General features: G+C 43.3%; 1 protein-coding gene across 1 annotated transcript in view; it reads right to left on the bottom strand.

Annotated features, from left to right (window-relative positions):
* Positions 1-1,185: 1,185 nt before the first annotated feature.
* LOC123772612 (protein bric-a-brac 2) overlaps positions 1,186-15,855 on the bottom strand; it is a 309,393-nt gene continuing 294,723 nt past the window's right edge. Inside the window, exons 5-6 of the mRNA XM_069303590.1 lie at positions 11,402-11,472; positions 1,186-2,205 (exon numbers count right to left, since the gene is read on the bottom strand). Of these exons, the coding sequence (XP_069159691.1) occupies positions 1,923-2,205; positions 11,402-11,472 (354 nt within the window). The 3' untranslated portion in view covers positions 1,186-1,922. The remainder of the gene's footprint in view (positions 2,206-11,401; positions 11,473-15,855) is intronic.

Genomic DNA, 15,855 nt, shown 5'->3' with positions numbered 1-15,855 from the left:
TGAACACGTTCATCACGTGATGGTGAACACGTTCATCACGTGATGGTGAACACGTTCACCACGTGATGGTGAACACGTTCATCACGTGATGGTGAACAAGTTCATCACGTGATGGTGAACACGTTCATCACGTGATGGTGAACACGTTCATCACGTGATGGTGAACACGTTCATCACGTGATGGTGAACACGTTCATCACGTGATGGTGAACACGTTCATCACGTGATGGTGAACACGTTCATCACGTGATGGTGAACACGTTCATCACGTGATGGTGAACACGTTCATCACGTGATGGTGAACACGTTCATCACGTGATGGTGAACACGTTCATCACGTGATGGTGAACACGTTCATCACGTGATGGTGAACAAGTTCATCACGTGATGGTGAACACGTTCATCACGTGATTTTGAACACGTTCATCACGTGATGGTGAACAAGTTCATCACGTGATGGTGAACAAGATCATCACGTGATGGTGAACAAGTTCATCACGTGATGGTGAACAAGTTCATCACGTGATGGTGAATAAGATCATCACGTGATGGTGAACAAGTTCATCACGTGATGGTGAACAAGTTCATCACGTGATGGTGAACAAGTTCATCACGGATGGTGAACAAGATCATCACGTGATGGTGAACAAGTTCATCACGTGATGGTGAACACGTTCATCACGTGATTTTGAACACGTTCATCACGTGATGGTGAACAAGTTCATCACGTGATGGTGAACAAGATCATCACGTGATGGTGAACAAGTTCATCACGTGATGGTGAACAAGTTCATCACGTGATGGTGAATAAGATCATCACGTGATGGTGAACAAGTTCATCACGTGATGGTGAACAAGTTCATCACGTGATGGTGAACAAGTTCATCACGGATGGTGAACAAGATCATCACGTGATGGTGAACAAGTTCATCACGTGACGGTGAACAAGTTCATAACGTGATGGTGAACAAGTTCATCACGGATGGTGAACAAGTTCATCACGTGATGGTGAACAAGTTCATCACGTGATGGTGAACACGTTCATCACGTGATGGTGAACAAGTTCATCACGGATGGTGAACAAGATCATCACGTGATGGTGAACAAGTTCATCACGTGACGGTGAACAAGTTCATAACGTGATGGTGAACAAGTTCATCACGGATGGTGAACAAGATCATCACGTGACGGTGAACAAGTTCATCACGGATGGTGAACAAGTTCATCACGGATGGTGTTCAGTGCGGCTCTCCTCGCTGCCTTGTCTATAGCTTCTGAAAACCTTTACTATATCAAGAAGTAATATTCTCACTTCAGGAAATATAACATATAATTTCTTAGCCATATATCTTACCCTAAACCTATGTATACTTATGACTTAAAGGTAAGTGGTAGTTGGTAGGGAACCATGTTGTTAAAGGTAAGTGGTAGTTGGTAGGGAACCATGTTGTTAAAGGTAAGTGGTAGTTGGTAGGGAACCATGTTGTTAAAGGTAAGTGGTAGTTGGTAGGGAACCATGTTGTTAAAGGTAAGTGGTAGTTGGTAGGGAACTATGTTGTTAAAGTTAAGTGGTAGTTGGTAGGGAACCATGTTGTTAAAGGTAAGTGGTAGTTGGTAGGGAACCATGTTGTTAAAGGTAAGTGGTAGTTGGTAGGGAACCATGTTGTTAAAGTTAAGTGGTAGTTGGTAGGGAACCATGTTGTTAAAGGTAAGTGGTAGTTGGTAGGGAACCATGTTGTTAAAGGTAAGTGGTAGTTGGTAGGGAACCATGTTGTTAAAGGTAAGTGGTAGTTGGTAGGGAACCATGTTGTTAAAGGTAAGTGGTAGTTGGTAGGGAACCATGTTGTTAAAGTTAAGTGGTAGTTGGTAGGGAACCATGTTGTTAAAGGTAAGTGGTAGTTGGTAGGGAACCATGTTATTGTTCAGAGGTTGTCGTGCGGGGGTGGAACACCGGGCATGAACACGTCCTTGTGTTTCAGCTTGATGTGAGCGCGATAGTTGCTGGGGTCGCTGGCCCGGTACGGGCACAGGTCACACTGGTAGGGCTTCTCTCCGGTGTGAGTCCTGATGTGCTTCTGCAGGTCCTTGTTGCAGGTGGCCCGGTAGTCGCAGTAGGAGCAGGAGTGGGAGCGACGCTCAGAGTGCGCAGAGAGATGCGCACGAAGCCTCTTCCTGCTGTCTGCTAAGAACGAACAGTCGGGACACCTGTAATACAGGTGTGTGATGTTAACATCATGTATGGCTAGTATTATGTATAGCTAAATACCTGACCATAGCCATAACCTTCCCGATAAGCAATATTTTCCTTAACATAAAATCACAAAGTTGTACAATGTTCAAGAGTAAGAACACTGAACAACTAAATATACTGAAGATAAATTATAGATATATCAATCATGGTTAGAAGTGCTCCATTATCTTTTATATGTAACACAAGAGATGTATAATGGGACGAAGATGTATAATATATAATATGAATTGTAATGAACACCTCACAGTGTTCAAGAGAGAACTTGACAAACACCTCCAAAGGATAGCTGATCAACCAAGCTGTGACTCATACGTCAGGCTGCGAGCAGCCATATCCAACAGCCTGATTGATCAGTCCAGCAACCAGGAGGCCTGGTCGACGACCGGGCCGCGGGGACGCTAAGCCCCGGAAGCACCTCAAGGTAACCTCAAGGTATGGAGAGAAAGTTGATACTAGTGCTGGGACGCACACACTGATGTAAGTCCTCCACTACACACCTGTCAACAAGTGCTGGGGACTCACACATTGATGTAAGTCCTCCACTACACACCTGTCAACAAGTGCTGGGACTCACACACTGATGTAAGTCCTCCACTACACACCTGTCAACAAGTGCTGGGACACACACACTGATGTAAGTCCTCCACTACACACCTGTCAACAAGTGCTGGGGACGCACACACTGATGTAAGTCCTCCACTACACACCTGTCAACAAGTGCTGGGACTCACACACTGATGTAAGTCCTCCACTACACACCTGTCAACAAGTGCTGAGACTCACATTTATTTATTTATTCATTTATTTATTTATATACAATAAGGTACATTGGGGGTTAAGAGAGACATAGGAATGATGCTTATCTTACAATCTTGTAAAGCCATTAGCCCGCGCAGCGTTTCAGGCAAGTCCTTAAACTAACAGATAATTTTATGTAGATAATTGACAGTAGAATTGACAACAAGTGTTTACAGGTACTTTACAGCTTTACTTTACAGGTACAGGTACTTTACAGCTTTACTTTACAGGTACAGGTACTTTACAGCTGTACTTTACAGGTACAGGTACTTTACAGCTTTACTTTACAGGTACAGGTACTTTACAGCTGTACTTTACAGGTACAGGTACTTTACAGCTTTACTTTACAGGTACAGGTACTTTACAGCTTTACTTTACAGGTACAGGTACTTTACAGCTGTACTTTACAGGTACAGGTACTTTACAGCTTTACTTTACAGGTACAGGTACTTTACAGCTGTACTTTACAGGTACAGGTACTTTACAGCTGTACTTTACAGGTACAGGTACTTTACAGCTTTACTTTACAGGTACAGGTACTTTACAGCTGTACTTTACAGGTACAGGTACTTTACAGCTTTACTTTACAGGTACAGGTACTTTACAGCTTTACTTTACAGGTACAGGTACTTTACAGCTTTACTTTACAGGTACAGGTACTTTACAGCTTTACTTTACAGGTACAGGTAATTTTAAGCAGATAAATTACAGTAAAATTGATAAAAAATGTTTACAGGTCAGCAAAAATAAAGATTAGAAAAATACATAATAATAACAAAACACCGTAATGAACAAGGATTTCAAGGTACATGAGGATACATTAGGATAAACTATCAGGGTTATACATTGGTTCACTGTAGGTGAACCAGTGAGGATCATATGAGGATCATTTCAAGGAGTAATGCAGTAGAAAATGCACTCAATATAATAACTATGATATCAGATGATATCAAAGATTACAATGGTAGAGTAATATGGCTTAGGTACATATATTGAGGGATTTGGTAGCACTGGATACAGTGCAAGTTAAAGCACAAGGTAGGAAACTATGAAGATGAAATTAGGAACTTTTTGGTTTTATTTTTGAATAGGGCAAAAGTTGGACAGCTGTTGGACAGCTTTTCAATTCATTAGGGAGTGAGTTTCATAGACAAGGTCCCTTTATTTGCATAAAGTGTCTACACAGATTAAGTTTGACTCTGGGGATATCAGATATATTTATATCTGGTATGGTGAGTATGTGATCTATTACATCTGTCCAGGAAGCGTTTCAGAACAAGGTTTGCACTTAAGAAAAGGGTTTTATAAATATAATTGACACAAGAGAATGTGTGGAGTGAATTTATGTTTAGCATGTTTAGGGATTTAAACAGGGGAGCTGTGTGCTGTCTGAAAGTAGAGTTTGTTATTGCATAGGACTTACATTGATGTAAGTCCTCCGATACACAACTCTCAATAAGGGCTCTATCATATCTACATTTAAAACTGTGTATGGAGTCAGCCTCCACCACATCGCTGCCTAATGCATTCCATCTGTTAACTACTCTGACACTGAAAAAGTTCTTTCTAACGACCCTGTGGCTCACTTGGGTACTCAGTTTCCACCTGTGTCCCCTTGTTCGCGTGCCACCCGTGTTAAACAGTTTATCTTTATCTAGCCGGTCAATTCCTCTGATAATTTTGTAGGTGGTGATCATGTCTCCCCTTACTCTTCTGTCGTCCAGTGTCGTGAGGTGCATTTCCCGCAGCCTTTCCTCGTAACTCATGCCTCTTAGTTCTGGGACTAGCCTAGTGGCATATTTCTGAACTTTTTCTAGCTTCACCTTGTGCTTGACAAGGTACGGGCTCCATGCTGGGGCCGCATACTCCAGGATTGGTCTTACATATGTCCTATATAAGGTTCTGAATGATTCCTTACACAGGTTCCTGAAGGCTGTGCTGATGTTAGCCAGCCTCGCAAACGCAGCAGATGTTATTCTTTTGATGTGGGCTTCAGGAGACAGGTTTGGTGTGATATCAACTCCTAAATCTTTCTCTTTGTCCGTTTCATGAAGGACTTTCTCCCCCATTCGGTATCCTGTGCCTGGCCTCCTGTTTCCACTGCCTAGTTTCATTACCTTACATTTACTCGGGTTGAACCTTAATAGCCATTTGTTGGACCATTCATTCAGTCTGTCTAGGTCATCTTGTAGCCTCATATTATCTTCCACTGTCTTAATCTTCCTCATAATTTTTGCATCATCAGCAAACAATGAGAGGAATGATTCTATACCATCTGGAAGATCATTTACATATATAAGAAACAGTATGGGTCCAAGGACTGACCCCTGCGGGACTCCACTGGTGACGTCTCACCAATCTGAGGCCTCACCCCTCACAATGACTCTCTGCCTTCAATTACTCAAGTACTCCCTTATCCAATGGAGAACCTTCCCTTTCACTCCTGCCTGCATCTCTAGCTTTTGCACTAGTCTCTGGTGTGGAAATGTGTCAAAAGCTTTCTGGCAATCCAAAAATATGCAGTCTGCTCACCCCTCTCTTTCTTGTCTGATGCTTGTTGCCTGATCGTAGAATTCAATTAATCCTGTGAAGCATGACTTGCCATCCCTGAAACCATGTTGGTGTTGTGTCATAAACTTCCTTCGCTCCAGATGTTCCACTAGCTTTTTTCGCACAATTTTTTCCATTAACTTGCATGGTATGGAAGTTAGGGATACTGGCCTGTAGTTCAGTGCCTCCGGTCTATCCCCCTTCTTGTATATTGAGACTACGTTCGCCGTCTTGCAAATTTTTGGCAGTTCACCTGTTACCAGTGATTTGTTATACACCATGGAGAGTGGCCGGCACAAAGCTTCTGCTTCTTCCTTTAGAATCCATGGCGATATTCCATCCGGGCCTATAGCCTTTGTCACATCCAACTCTAGCAAAAGCTTCCTTACATCCCCACTGGTAATCTCAAATTCCTCTAGTGGTGCCAGGTTTACTATTCCTTCCCTTATCTCTGGAACTTCTCCTTGCTACAGTGTGAAGACTTCCTGGAATTTCCTCCTTAGTTCCTCACACACTTCTTTGTCATTTGCAGTGAATTTGTCTGCCCCTATCCTCAGTTTCATTACCTGTTCCTTCACTGTTGTCTTTCTCCTGATGTGGCTGTGTAGCAATTTGGGTCGAGTCTTAGCTTTGCTTGCTATGTCATTTTCGTATTGCCCTTCTACCTCTCTTCTCACCCTGACGTATTCATTCCTGGCTCTCTGGTATCCTTCTCTGCTCTCAGGTGTCCTGTTATTGCTATAGTTTCTCCATGCTCTTTTACTTACTTGCTTAGCTAGCTTACATCTCTGATTAAACCATGGGTTTCTCATCTGCATTTCATTTTTTACCTTTTGGGCCGGGATAAACTTTTCTGCTGCGTCCTTACATTTCTGGGTGATGTATTCCATCATGTCTTGGGCCGTCTGTTCCCTTAGCTCAGTTCCCATGTTATATTCATTAGGAATTTTCTCAACTCCTCATAGTTTCCCTTACGGAATGCTAGCCTTTTGCTTTCAGTTCCCTTTCTAGAGTGCTTTAGCCCTTCTTCGACCAGATACTCAATGTCGGAACACTGTGATCGCTCATTCCTACTGGGGTCTCGAAGTCAATTTCCCTTATGTCGGAGTCATTCAGAGTGAATACTAGGTCGATTCTCGCTGGTTCATCGTTTCACCTCACCCTTGTGGGTTCTCTGACATGCTGGCTTAAGCAGTTTCTTGTTGCCACCTCCTGTAGTTTAGCTCGCCATGTTTCCTCTCCTCCATGAGGATCCTTGTTCTCCCAGTCTATCCTTCTGTGACTGAAGTCACCCATGATGAGCAGATGGGATCGAATTCTACCGGCAGCAGAGGCTGCCCTCTTAATTATATTGTTAACTGCCAAGTTGTTTCTGTCATATTCTTCCCTAGGTCTTCTGTCATTTGGTGGAGGGTTATATAACACTGCTACTACTACTCGAGGTCCTCCCATCGTCATGGTGCCTGTTATGTAGTCTCTCACCTATCCCTAGTGGAGCTAGGTGAGCGCTGTGATTGGGCGCTGTGGACTTCACTCCTGAAGGTATTAGGCAATGGGGCTAGGTGAGCGCTGTGGTTGAGGACTGTGGACTTCACTCTTGGAAGGTGCTATCCAGTGGTGCTAGGTGAGCGCTGTAGACTTCACTATTGGAAGGTGCTAGTCAGTGGGGCTAGGTGAGCACTTTGGACATTGCCGGATGAGCGTACTAGCGAGTGCGCTAAGGAGGAGGAGCATTTGAAGACGGCTCCATAACGGCAGCTAGCGTAAGGGCTAGTGATGCCTTGAAGACCTCGTCAGAGGCATATAGTGTCTGTCCTCCGTGAAGCTGGCTAGCGTGAGGGCTAGTGACACCGCTCTGGATGATTTCACATAGAGACTTGTAAATATTAATGGTGAAGGGTAATAATAACGGGTTATTTTAACTACTATTATTTTTATTTACCTTAAACATTACACTATATTTCCACCAAGGTTAGGGTCCTCTGAACTTGAGTAGGATCATAGAGGTTAAAAAGAACCCGGTTACGAAGGGTTTGTAACATTAATGACATCCCCAGCGGGATCCTTACCTCTTGTTCTGAGTGTCCATTGGTCTTGGTGGGTGTAACGATTTTGTTTAAGGTAATTAGCGAGTAAATATTTAAAGTAATAAGTGCAATCCCTGTGGATAAATGTCCACTTATGCTGTATAAGATTTAAGTACAGTGACTAGGAACTGGGTGATTAGTGATTGGTGTTGGGAAACAAAGTAGTGTTAAGTGATTGTGCTCATATTACAAAAGTAAACAATGGCTGAGAGGCAGACCATTGATACCTTGGATGATGTTAAGGAGTTCCTGGACCAGGAGGACTGCCTTTCCAAGTTGAAACATCTTGGAAAACCCGAGTTGGTATTAATAAGTGCTTATTTGGGAATTAAGGTGAGTGAGCATGATTCACGTGTTGAGATCCTCTCCATGGTACATAAGCATTTAAAACCTGCCGATAAAACGGAAAGTGAAGTGCAGAGTAAAGGAGAAAGTGTTATGGCTTCCACTGAAAAGGAAGACCAGGGAAGTGATGGTGAGTGTGTCCAAGATGAACTTTATGTGAGCCTCTTAACAGTGAAAATGTGCGAGTTAGAGATAAATCGTGAAATAAAGTAGAAAAAGCTAGAACAAGAAGAAAGACAAGAAAGGGAGAAAGAACTGGAAATAAAACGTTTGGAAATAGCGGAAAAGGAGAGAGAAAGGCAACACGAATTGTAAGTGGTGAGATTAAGTGGTAGAAGGGACATCAGTGATTATGGCCCGGTGCGGAACATGCATCATTGGATTGGCCAAGAGACAATTGGGCAATAATGATTCTGTTGGTGTTAACTGGAAAAGCCCAAACTGCATACTCAACATTATCGGTGAGTGAGTCAGGCGATTACAACAGTCAAGAAGGTGGTATTGATGGCTTACCAGTTTGTGCTTGAAGCATACAGGCAGAAGTTTCGTAACCTCAAGAAGACGTCTGAGCACACCTTGACAGAGTTTGAGTGCATTAAGGAGCGGCTGTTTTACGAATGGTGCGCTTCTTGGAAGGTGGAGACCAAAGAACAACTTGAGCAACTCGTTTTTTTGGAAAACTTCAAAGAATGTTTGTGAGGTGATATGAAGACATGCTTGGAAGAGCAGCAGGTAGAAACCTTGGGTGCTGAGGCCACTATGGCAGAATATGTCCTAACCCAGAGGCCCTCTACCAGGTATGTTCCGAAGAGCTACCCAAAACTATTTTTGAAGCATAAACCAGAAGAGGAGACAACCGTCCCAAGTAGTGCCTTGAAAACACCCTCAGGTAGTCTAAGACGGAGTAGTCCAAGTAGTCCAAAACGAAGTAGTCTTAGGAGGGACATATTGTGTTGGACCTGTGGACAGAGAAGGCGCATAGCTGCCAAGTGTCAAAGGACAGGTAACGACCGGCGTAGGGAGGTCATGCTGGTGAGTTGTGTGACACCACCAGTAGACACTCAGTTGTGACACCACCAGTAGACACTCAGTCTCTAGCTATGAATAGAGAGAAGCCAGGATTGTTTGCCCCTTACGCTTCAAAAGGGTATGTGTAGAGTGGCCTCAGACCGGCACCGGAAAAGCAATCTGCATACAGCCACCAGCGGTACCACGAGTCAGAAAAGTGTTGGCAATTCGCTTCGGTTTCTCGAACTTCCTAAGAGCATCGGTGCTTATATTAACCAGGGCATGCAATGTAGTCCCGCTATGGACAAGCACATCAGTTAGATCATTGCCCGTGGTCTTGATGTTCACTTTGGTCAGGACAAACCCTTCGTAACCGGGTTCTTTTTAACCTCTATGATCCTACTCAAGTTCAGAGGACCCTAACCTTGGTGGAAATATAGTGTAATGTTTAAGGTAAATAAAAATAATAGTAGTTAAAATAACCCGTTATTATTACCCTTCACCATTAATATTTACAAGTCTCTATGTGAAATCATCCAGAGCGGTGTCACTAGCCCTCACGCTAGCCAGCTTCACGGAGGACAGACACTATATGCCTCTGACGAGGTCTTCAAGGCACCACTAGCCCTTACGCTAGCTGCCGTTATGGAGCCGTCTTCAAATGCTCCTCCTCCTTAGCGCACTCGCTAGTACGCTCATCTGGCAATGTCCAAAGTGCTCACCTAGCCCCACTGGCTAGCACCTTCCAATAGTGAAGTCTACAGCGCTCACCTAGCCCCACTGCCTAGTACCTCCAGGAGTGAAGTCCACAGCGCTCAACTAGCCCACTTGGCTAACACTTGACGCAGCGATCACCACACACAGCAGAAGGCCTGCAGCAGTTACTCAACCGCTTTGCCGCAGCCTTTTCCGCATTCGGCCGGACAATCAGCCTGAAGAAGTCACAGGTGATGGGACAAGACGTCAATGAGCTACCCTGTATAAACATCGCAGACTATATGCTGGAGGTAGTTCACGAGTTTGTGTACCTGGCCTCCACAATCTCAGACACCCTTTCCCTGGACACTTTATTATTATTAACATCTTTATTGACAAAATTAATTACAATTTTGCCTAATCTGAGGATTTTGATAGTCTTATTAAAGTGAGGATAATGCTGGTATTCACTGTCACGCAGGACAGAGGGTCATACATAAGACAATAGGTCTAAACTGTAGGCTGAAGCACATATATATATCATGGTTACAATCAATGTTTTAATGTATGGATATGTGAAAACAACTTTCTACTGTGCACTGCCACACAAGGGCAGGGATGGGTTCATAAGTGATGCAGCTTAGAAGTAATATAAATAAAAATTGTTCTTCATTCTTTAAAATGGACAAGCAAATTTTGGATAAATTGTTAGGATGTCGTCCAGAACACCTGAGTCAATAAAATAGTTACACAGTTGGTGGTACAAGAGGCCAGGAGGTCTAAAGTCCTTTACGGTTTCACATTCATCAATATAGTGTTCAAGTGAATGCATTAAAGGTTTATCACAGAGTTTACAATCTGAGTGTTCTGGTAGTGGCTCAGCCTCACTAACCTGCCAGATGTGTCTATAGCCAAGGCGAATTCGCACAATGACTACATCACATTGCCTGGTTCGGTTACTGTGCTGACCATACAAATACCTATTATTACAAAACTTGTCATAACTTTTAATACTGCAGCTTTCAGGTCTCTGGCCATTTCTTAGTTCTTCTAAATCTGAATTAATTTCTTTAATTTGTATGTTTCTAATAACTGCATTAGATAGTCCAAAGTCATAATCAATGTTTTCTTTCCTGCAAGCCTCATTGGCCAATTGATCTACAAAGTCATGTTTTCCAACTCCAACATGGGATGGGATCCACACAAATTTTATACAAGAGTTATTATCATTGGCAAAAATTACATTCTATTTAATATTACAAGCAACTTCAGACATACATTGTGATGGGTTATTTAAGGACTGTAGAGCACTTTTAGAGTCACAGAAAATAACTCCACCACCATTGAGCTTAAGGTATTCAGTGGCTAGATAAATACCCAATAGCTTGGTCTGTGTCGTGCTTGCCCAGTTGTTCAATCTCTGTGTACTAGACATGATCATTTCATTCCCTTTGTACACTGCACATGCACAACCTGTTCTACCAGTGCCTAACTGCACAGAGCCATCTTCCCAGGACACTGAGCTCAACAGGTGTATCGGGAAGGCTGCAACAACACTGGCCAGGCTCACAAAGCGCGTTTGAGAAAATGTCAAACTGACAGTACAGTAGCAATAGTGAGCATGGTGACATACCTGTAGTACAGTAGTGACAGTGAGGTGACCTACCTGTAGTACAGTAGGGAGAGAGGACTGGGCACCAGGCCGTCATCTGGTACTCCCGGGGTCCATCCCGCCACCTGTAAGCACAAGAGAAGGTCACAAGTAGTCACCAGGTGTTGTGGGAGTCATGGGTGCCAGACAAGGCTCGCCAGGGTAGTGTGTGTGTGTTTACCTTCTTCATCTTTCTAGAGTAAAGTCATCATCTGAGGCTCCTAACTTTTCATTTTATTTGTCTTCGATATTTGTGTGACATTTATTTCAATGTTTTTCATGAACCAAAATTTTCTTTGCCCATCCGCTGGCTTGACTTACATTGAGCAGAAGTTTACATTACAATTGTTGGGACACATTGTGGGAGAGGTTGTTGTTGTTTTTAGGTTCAGCTACTGGGAACAAAAGGTTCCAGGTAGCACGGGCTATGGTGAGCCCGTAGTGGACTTCCCTGGCACAGGAGCGGGGAAGTAACTCATGGGAGAAGTAATTGACTAGGTATAGTTCTGGAGCAAGTCCAGAAGCTCCAGCGGACTGTCTATCATGAAATGTCTGATCATAGTTCGAGACCCCCATGCCAACGTAACTCCCATTGCAGAGTGACAGTTTCTTGTTAAAGAGTCTCTAGGGGGGACCTTGCCTCCCCACTGTTTTGGTGGCAGGTCATTTGCACCTCCGACTGAGCGTGGAGGAACTGTAATTGTCACGGGTGGAGATCCCAGCACCCTATTTAGCTGTTGATGTCTCACTACCAGACCGGGCTCTGTTGAGGTCAAGAGGCTCTACAGGAGGCCGGGAGGAGGAGGAGGACATGAGGGTCCTCTACTCTACTGTGTCCTGGGAACCCACACTAGGTTTGGGGTCTTTAGTGTTGGCATCGAGGTTCCTTAGGCAGTGTCTGTACAAGGGGGACGTGACACTACGCTAATAGGAAGAAAACCCGCTGGGTTGGTCATCCTGTTTACCCAGACACAGCCGGCACTTGTACCCCAGACATAGCCGGCACTTGTACCCCAGACATAGCCGGCACTTGTACCCAGACATAGCCGGCACTTAACTGTCTCAAGTGAACAGTTTCTCCAACAAGAACATTACCATTTGTCAACCCCTAAACTTACGTTATTTTACGGGAGTAAAATGTGGGAATCTTTTAAGAAGAGAATCATCTACATTTGGCTAACAGTGTTTCCTAACAACGTTGGATTTATTGTTCCGCTCTTATTTGTAACGTTTCTTAGATGTTGCATCTGCTTGTCACCAGGTGGTGACGCAGGTGGTTGTGACCAGGTGGTGGTCACCAGGTGGTGACGCAGGTGGTGGTCACCAGGTGGTGACGCAGGTGGTGGTCACCAGGTGGTGACGGGTGTCACGGTCAAGTCAGAACACTAAGTGTAAGCGTTGTGCGGCGCCGCTGTTAATATTGCTCCTGAACACAGGACCAATTATTGTTACTTAAGACCGAATGAATGTTTATATAACCATTGTTAGTGAGGTTATCTTGGGATGATTTCGGGGCTTTAGTGTCCCCGCGGCCCGGTCCTCGACCAGGCCTCCACCCCCAGGAAGCAGCCCGTGACAGCTGACTAACACCCAGGTACCTATTTTACTGCTAGGTAACAGGGGCATAGGATGAAAGAAACTTTGCCCATTGTTTCTCGCCGGCGCCCGGGATCGAACCCGGGACCACAGGATCACAAGTCCAGCGTGCTGTCCGCTCGGCCGACCGGCTCCCTGGTGAGGTTGGTTAAATGTTGAATGTCTTCATCATGGAGTTCTTGCGGCGTCGGCCCGCTGCTGCTCCCGCCACGAGCCACGAGGGTTTTATTTCTGACAAGATTCCTCATGGAGCAAACGTTCTTAAACTAATAATAATAAAAAAACTATTTATTTATTATTATTAACATCTTTATTGACAAAATTAATATACAATTTTGCCTAATCTGAGTAATTCAATTAGAACATAAGAATAAAGGTAACTGCAGAAAGGCCTATTGGGCCATGCGAGGCAGCTCCTATTTATAACCACCCAATCCCACTCATTTACACGTCCAACCCGCGCTTGAAACAATCAAAGCGTAGTCTTATCTCACTGTAATTAGGTCTTAATACAGTGATTATGATGCTGGTGTTCACTGCCACGCAGGACAGACCATCATACACAACACAATTCGTCTAAAGTGTTGACTGAAGCACACATATGATTCCTGAGGTTACAATCTGAAACTGAAACATATACATGCTTCAGTTTATCAATTTGAAATGCACAATACAAGGTGGGAAGGATTCATTACAAATGCAGTTTAAAAGTGGTCTTCATTGTCTAATATAGACAAACAATTCTGAATAAATTGTTACCCACCAAACACACACCGAAACTACGACGTTGGTACAACGTTCGAACAAGTTTTAACACCTCCTAACCAGTTATAACAACCAATATAGCAAGTTGTAACAACGTTCTAATACGTCGTAAACACGTTAAGCCAAGATGTAACAACTTTATTACAAGTTGTAACAAGCGGAAAATGGAGACAGTTTCGGTTTGTGTTTCCAGGGTTAGGATGTCTTCCAATGCACCAAATTCAATAAAATAGTTACATAGTTGATTGTACAATAGCTAGCAGGTCTAAAATATTTTACTGTTTCACGTTCAATAAAGTTGTATTGAAGTGAATGCCTTAAAGGTTTGTAACAAAGTTTACAATATGAATATTCTGGCAGTGGCTCAGCCTCACTATCTTGCCGGATGTGCCCATAGCACAAAGCTAATTCTCAGACACAATATTGTGTGGTACTGTGTTGACCATATACAGCACAGTGGTACTGTGTTGACCATACACAGCACAGTGGTACTGTGTTGACCATACACAGCACAGTGGTACTGTGTTGACCATACACAGCACAGTGGTACTGTGTTGACCATACACAGCACAGTGGTACTGTGTTGACCATATACAGCACAGTACCACTGTGCTGACATTACACAGCACAGTGGTACTGTGCTGGCCATACACAGCACAGTACCACTGTGCTGACATTACACAGCACAGTGGTACTGTGCTGGCCATACACAGCACAGTACCACTGTGCTGACATTACACAGCACAGTGGTACTGTGCTGACCATACACAGCACAGTACCACTGTGCTGTTTATGGTGAGTACAGTACCACTGTACTGACCATACAAGTACCTCTTATTACAAAATTTGTCATAGTTTTTAATACTGCACCTTTCAGGTTTTCGGGCATTTCTTAGTTCTTCTGAATCTGAAGTAAGGTGTTTAGTTTATATTAATTCCATTAGATGATTCAAAGTCATAGTCTGTGCTTTCTTTCCTGCAAGCCTCATTGGCCAATCGACCAACAAAGTCATGCTATCCAGTCGTCAACATGATGGGATCCACACATATTTTATACAAAAGTTATTATCATTGGCAAAAAGTATATTCTATTTAATATTACAAGCTGCTTCAGATATTAATTGTGATGGGCTATTTAAGGACTGTAGAGCACTTTTAGAGTCACAGAATATCACTCGACCACCATTGAGCTTAAGGTACTCAGTGGCTAGATAAATACCCAATAGCTCAGTCTGTGTCGTGCTTGCCCAGTTGGTCAATCTCTGTGTACTAGACATGATCGTTTCATTCCCTTTATATCCAGCTCAGGCACAACCTGCTTTACCTGTGCCCAGTTGCGTAGAACCATCAGTGAAAGCTTAAAATTTAGTTGGTTTGAGATTTTGAAGATGACTGTTAATAGCCTCAAGTGCTATGGATCTTATAGTTTGTGTTACGGGTTTGTGTTAAGCTGTTGGGTGTAAAATGTACAGAGACCGGCACATCTTGCCGAGGGGAATATTGTTAATAATCTTGTCAGAATTAAGAGACATTCAGTTTGATAAGATTATTGGCACAACAACTAAGCCACATGCTGTGACGAGTTTCTTGCGGAGAACTGAAGGAACAGTCAGAGTTGTTTACAATGGATCTCAATTTAATCTGATCAATTTAACAATTTTCATAGTTCTGAGACAACCCAGGATGATGCGCATGGCATCATTTTGTGCAACATCGAGGCCTTGTAATTGTTTAGGAGAAAAATGAGCAAGATGCAAGACATAATAGTCAACAACAGATCGTATAAAGGCAATATAATAGAATATTACAATTTTTTCCAAGCCTTTATACATGCAAAGTGTGAGAGAAATACGTCTGGATTTTTTGAGTTAGGTTTAGGAATTGGTACCATGAGACTCTGCGTCCATTTCTATGGGAAGATGCCTTATGAAACCTCATTTGATAGAGGTGAAACAGAGGGAGGCTGAGGACATCAACCAGTAAGCTTAAGGTGTTATAACATCCTCACCAGGGACAGCTTCTCCAGGTTTCCCTAATGCTCTTGTCAAATCAAATTGGGTTACAACAAACTGAATAGTTAATTCTGGCGGCGAACATGCTATTTCAAT

The sequence above is a fragment of the Procambarus clarkii genome, chromosome 50 (genome assembly GCF_040958095.1).
Source record: "Procambarus clarkii isolate CNS0578487 chromosome 50, FALCON_Pclarkii_2.0, whole genome shotgun sequence".
Taxonomy (NCBI): Eukaryota; Metazoa; Arthropoda; class Malacostraca; order Decapoda; family Cambaridae; genus Procambarus; species Procambarus clarkii.
This window is presented reverse-complemented; position numbering and strand designations above follow the sequence as displayed.